The 6292-nt window shown below is 42.6% G+C and overlaps 1 protein-coding gene across 1 annotated transcript in view; it reads left to right on the top strand.

Moving 5' to 3' along the window:
• Nucleotides 1-6292, top strand: part of LOC104398082 (transportin-1) — a gene marked incomplete at its 5' end in the record, with an annotated part of 63124 nt that overhangs the window by 34987 nt on the left and 21845 nt on the right. The window contains 2 exons of the mRNA XM_010008126.1: nt 4439-4499; nt 5170-5320. Coding sequence (XP_010006428.1) covers nt 4439-4499; nt 5170-5320 — 212 coding nt within the window. The remainder of the gene's footprint in view (nt 1-4438; nt 4500-5169; nt 5321-6292) is intronic.

The following is a 6292-nucleotide window of genomic DNA, read 5'->3' as shown; positions in this document are numbered from 1 at the left end:
CACTTCCGGTGGTTCCCTACAAGACGACAGGAGCCATCGGTGAAAAGAGCAAATTGTTTCTCAGTCTCTGGTAGGTGATCATATGGTGGAGCTTCTTGAGCCCGTCTCACCACTTCTTGTGGTGGCATTCCAAAGTGGGTGCCTTCTGGCCAGTTTGTCATTGCTTGTACGATACCTGGATGATTAGTCATTCCTATTTGAGCTCACTTCAGTGCCAATCACTTCCAAAGCAGCTCTAACTCCTTCATATGCTGCAAGTATCTCCTTTTCAGTTGTCGTGTTGTTGGCCTCAGAACCTCTGTAGGTCCAGCTCCAGAATCCCAGGGGTCAACCTCGAGACTCCCCTGGTTCTTTCTGCAAGAGGCTCCAGGTAGGACCGTTGCCTGGTAGGACCATACCCGGCTGCAGTGTAGAGCACATTTTTGATGTCTGGCCCTGTTCAAACTGTTAGATGGTGGGGTCATAACTGTTATTTTGTTGATCACGTCCATTGGGATCTGGCAACATCCATCTTGCCACCTGATTCCCAGGAACTGGATCTCTCATGTAGGTTGATGTTGCCGACGTACTGCAGGTGTTCTGGAGCTCCACCCTTCTCCAGTGCAGCCTGGATCAGTCCATGGCAAATGGTTGAGCTGTGTTTCCACCCCTAGGGCAGTCGATTCCAGGTGTACTGGACTCCCCTCCAGGTGAAAGCAAACTGTGGCCTGCACTCTGGTGCCAGAGGAACAGAGAAAAAGGCATGAGCAATGTCCACAGTGGCATACCACCTGGCTGCTTTCAACTCCAGCTCATACTGAAGTTCTAGCATGTCCGGTACAGCAGCACTGAGCGGTGGTGTCCCCTCATTCAGGCCACGACAGTCCACTGTCAGCCTCCACTCGCCATCAGGCTTTCGCACTGACCAGATAGGACTGTTAAAGGGTGAGTGAGTCCTGCTGATCACTCCCTGGCTTTCCAATTGATGGATCAGCTTATGGATGGGGATCACAGAGTCTCTGTTAGTGCAATATTGTCATCTATCAGAGTGGGAATTTTGAACACTCCCAATTAATGAAAATGTATAATCTAGGCTTAAAATCTAGCCCCATGTTGGGCGCCAATAAATTGTTGTCACCATTTTACTCGGGTTCGACAACAGTGCTCTCGATCCCCTCCACCCAAGTAGGGAAGGAGAGAGAGAAAAAGAAAGATACTTTGGTGGATAGAAAACTAAACTACACAGCTTTAATTAAATGCTAAAGATTTAAGAAAATATATTCAATTATATACAAATATGTTCAGGTATGTGCAAAAGCCTCTCGCTTCCCCCCACCCCCAGCAACTCCCACAGCATCTCCTTAGCTGCAAACAGTCTCAAAAAGTTCCAGACTGCTGCTGGGGAAAGCAGAGAGTGATGAGGGTCAGGAGAGCTTGAGCCTGGGGGTCGACGGTGATGGATGGATGGAGTCCTCCCCAGACACCGGCCATGGACAGAAGAGAATGGAAGAAGAAGCAGGAAGGAAGTTGTCTTCTGTGATCTCTGACCTTCCTCTGAGCTTATGTAGATATATGGAATGGAATATCTCTGGCCAGTTTTGCTGTCTGTCTAACTCAGCCTCCTACGGAGGGGTCATAGATCTTCTGGTAGTGCCTGAGCCGGCAGAGTAAAGATGCGACCTTGAAGTCTCAGCAGTAGCAAAAACATTCCAGTATTATCAGTTCCAGCTGTAACACTTTCTGCTAGTTAAAAGGAAGCTTATTGAATGAAAAAAAAATAAGTAAAAGAAAAACTGGCTACATCCTGGCTCAAACCAGGACAAGGTCTAATATAGGCTAATGACTTAACTAATATCAAGATCTCTGCAATATTGGGGATTTGTCTTAAGGGTTGATACTGGAAGTAATCACAAAAGGATAGGAGGGCTTAATGTAGTTAGACTTCCATCCTTATGAGCAGTGGGGTAGAATCTTCAGCCACAGGATAAATAAAGTAACAAATGCTCTTCATGAGAGCCAACTTAGTAAGTTGTTTAACAGGCATATTTTGGGAGTTGATGTTCATACTGAAAAGCTTTAGACTTAATTTCTGAAAAGTTCTTAAGAATAAGTTTCACCATGTAGAAGAATATCCTGTTTTTAAAGTGTAAAACTGTTGCGCCATCTGGCTACCACTGCTTAGAAATTAATACTTTTTTTAGATTACAAAGTATTGATGAACCTCATGAAATGTAGTATGGTTAAGGTACTAGCTTTTGTTATCAGGTTATGTTTTTGTTGCTTTGGGTTTTTTTGGTTAGTTTCTTGTTGTTGGAGGGGGGTTACAACCAAAATTATGGCCCAGGTGTCTGAATCGTAGAATCATCAAATCCAAGTGTCTGCCCTACAACCCCTAACCACTAAACCATCTCCTGAAACACCACCTTGTCCTGGTTTGAGCTAGGTTGAAGCCACTTTTCCTTTTACGGATTTTTTTTCCTTCAGTAAGCTTTATTTTAACTAGCAAAGCATTCCAGCTAAGACTGATAACAAACACTGTATTGTTTTTGTTGTTGCTGGGACTCCAAGGTCACGTCTTTGCTCTACTGGCTCAGGCACTATGGGGAGATCTATGACCCTCCCCATAGGAGGCTGAGTTAGACAGCAAAATTCCATTCCATGTATCTACGTAAGCTCACCACCTCTACCTGTTTTTTTAACACCTCCAGGGACGGTGCCTCCACCACCTCCCTGGGCAGCCTGTTCCAATGCCTCACCACTCTTTATGTGAAGAAATTTTTCCTCATATCCAATCTGAGCCTCCCCTGGCTCAACTTGACCCCATTTCCTCTTGTCCTATCGCTAGTCACCAGGGAGAAGAGGCCAACACCTGCTTCACTACAACTTCCTTTCAGGTAGTTGTAGAGAGCAATGAGGTCTCCCCTCAGCTTCCTCTTCTCCAGGCTGAACAGCCCCAGCTCCCTCTACCTCTCCTCATAAGACCTGTTCTCCAGACCCCTAATCAGCATAGTTGCTCTTCTCTGCACCCTCTCCAGCACCTCAGTGTCCTTCCTATACTGTGGTGTCCAAAATTGCACACGGTACTTGAGGTGCAGCCTCACCAAGGCTGAGTATAGGGGTAGGATCACCTCCCTGGTCCTGCTAGTCACACTATTTCTTATGCAGGTCAGGATGCTGTTTGCGTCCTTGGCCACCTGGGCACACTGCTGTCTAATGCTCAGCCAGCTGTCAATCAAACTGAAAACCAGCTTGCTTTGTGGGTTTTTTTTACATAGAATGTCTCAAATTGGCAGGGACTCATAAGGATCATTGAGCCCAACTCCCTGCTCCTTGCTGGACTACCTAAAATTAAACTATATTGACCAAGAGCATCCTCCAGATGCTTCTTGTACTCTGACAGGCTTGATGCCATGACCACTTCCCTGTTCCAGAGACCAGCCACCCTCTCACTGATGAACCTTTTCCTAATGTCTCATCTGAACTTCCCCTGATGCAGCTTTATTCAATTTCCTTGTGTTCTATTGCTGGTCACCAGAGAGAGATCAGCTCCTCCCCCTCCACTGCACCCCTTTAGGAAGTTGTAGACTGCCACACCAGTGCAGTGTAGAATGGGACAATTGCCTCCCTCGACCAGCTAGTGACACTGTGCTTAATGCACCCCAGGACATGGTTGGCCCTTTTGGCTGCCAGGGCACACTGACTTGTGTTCAACTTTCCATCAACCCAAACCCCCAGAGCTCTTTCCCATGGGGCTGCTCTCCAGCCTCTTGTCCCCTAATTTGTACATGTACCCAGGATCACTCTGTCCATGATGGAGAATCCGGCACTTGCTCTTGTTAAATTTCACATGGTTGGTGATTGCCCAGCTCTCTAGCCTATCCAGATCTCTCTGTATGGCCTCTCTATCCTTGACGGAGTCAACAACTCCTCCTAGTTTAGTATCTTTGGCCAACTTAACCTACATTGGATTCCTGTGTCCAGATCACTTATAAAAGCATTGAAAAGCACTGGCCCTAAAATTGTGCCCTGGGGAACCCCACTGGTGACTGGCCACCAGCCTGATGTAACCCCATTTACTATAACTTTTTGAGCCCAACTCATCAGCCAATTGCTCACCCATCATATTATGGACTTGTCTAGCTGTATGCTGGACATCTTGTCCAGAAGGATACTTTGAGAGACAATATCAAAAGCTTTGCTAAAATCCAAAACCCCTACATCTGCTGGCTTCCTTTGGTCAACTAGATGGGTGAACTTGTCATTTAAAAAAATTAGGTTGGTTAAGCAGGACTTTCCCCTTGTGAACCCGTCCTGGCTATGACCAATGACTGCATTGTCTCAAGTGTTGTTCAATAAATCCCAGAATAACCTTCATAATTTTACCAGGCACTGAAGTGAGACTGACAGGTCTGTAATTACCAGGGTCTTCTTTCTTGACATGTATCAATATTTTTTGTAGATTGATACCTGTGCTGGTAAATGGTATGAAATATTCAGAGATTGATATTATTCTGTTGAAGGTAAGCATTGATTTTTATTTTTTTTTAAACTCAGTAAAAATACCTGGTTAGCTTCTGACTTCTAAATCAGAATGATTGAGCTGGTAGGCTACATCTTGTCTGCCATCTGTTCAATGGAGATTTAGCTTTCTGGGGAAAGATGTGCTGTTAGAAAAACTAAATGTGACTGCTGCCATTTTTGTTGGAAAATGTGAGCTTTTCTGCTTTGCCCCTGTCCCCTCCCACCCATCCCATCCCAGGGCTGGGATACATTTACCCGTTAATTACTACAGCAATGCAGCATAAAAAAAAAAGTTCAGAATTAATTCTAATGCCCTTCTAGCTTGAACTGCATAGCTTTTTCCATCACAACATGTTAGAATATGTCTGTGTACTAGAATTTCTTACTTCTTCCTTCTAATTAATTCCTTCAAGAATAATTTCATTACAAGAAGGATATTTCATGCTTTTGTCTGAGCTTACCTCTCTTGCTTCTGTTTTCCTGTAATTTTTTCTGGTAAATACCATAGCAGAATGCAAGAACAATGGTATTTTTAGTTAGCTGGGCAGCACAAAATGGGATGTGAATCTTTAATATGCTTATGAAATCTTGAACTAAAATTTACACTACATTCTTAACTTCCTTGAGCAATATAGTTGCACTGGTTTATCTGATAAAACATTTTAACAGGGGGATGTTGAAGAAGATGAAGCTATTCCAGATAGTGAGCAGGACATAAGACCTCGTTTTCATCGTTCACGGACAGTAGCTCAGCAACATGAAGAAGATGGTATTGAAGATGATGATGATGATGATGATACTATTTCTGACTGGAATTTAAGTATGTTAAAGTAATATGTAAAATGTTTTAAAATATAGCTACTTGCATAATACAAGAAACATCAAATAGAGGAGTTTGTGTGCAGGAATACTGAGACTTTGCTTTTGAATAGAAAAAGAACTATCTGTTGATATAATTGGTGGTGGGGGCAGAAGGGGAATCTTTCAGCTGACTTTTTGGCTATTTAACTGCATTGACAAAAGCTAGCCATGTGTAAGCTTACTTCTTCAAATATGGCTGGTAGAGCTGCAAACAACTACTGGATGCCATTCAACAGAAGCTTTGGATTTTGATTTTTAATTCTACACGATAAAACAAATAATGAATCACCTCTTTATTTTAGAAAGTCTTACACATTGTTCTTAGCTTGGAGAACCTTAATAATGCTTTCTTTTACTTCAGTCTTCCCTCTAAATCTGGTTTGTGTGCTTGATTTTTTTTTTCCATTATGCTACTGACAGACATTACCAGTAGTTAGATGTAGTACAGATGAATGTACCTTGGAGCTTATGGATCAAACAATACATCTAAACTATTATTTATTTTAGAAGAAAATTAGCACAAATAGGCTATTTGTAAAGTATCTTTTTTATATAGTTTTAGAATGGTAATGCTGTTCTTATGGTTGGGTGTAGAGATTGCAGAATTAAATATGTATTTTTCTGAAAAACAGATGAAATGACAGAGGCCCTGTGGTCCACAGCTTTAGTTAAGATGGTGAGGAAGCTAAAGCTGACTAGGAAAGTGAGAGAACACAACTGTTACGAAATATATTTTCATTTATGTTATCTAGACTTGAGAGAATTTGAATTATCTAAAATTCAGAATTGTGTGCCCTACTTCTTGTCTGCTGTTCTATATTTGACTTGCAATTTGAAGAAGGAATAAACATCAGCACAGCCTGACAATTATCAGCATTGCTTACTAATGAGACCTGGTAACTAAATATGGGGGCCTACCTTTAGTAAAAAG

The sequence above is a fragment of the Chaetura pelagica genome, unplaced genomic scaffold (assembly GCF_000747805.2).
Source record: "Chaetura pelagica isolate M959 unplaced genomic scaffold, ChaPel_1.0 scaffold702, whole genome shotgun sequence".
Taxonomy (NCBI): Eukaryota; Metazoa; Chordata; class Aves; order Apodiformes; family Apodidae; genus Chaetura; species Chaetura pelagica.
The sequence above is the reverse complement of the archived record's forward strand: the minus strand, read 5'-3'. Positions and strand labels throughout refer to the sequence as shown.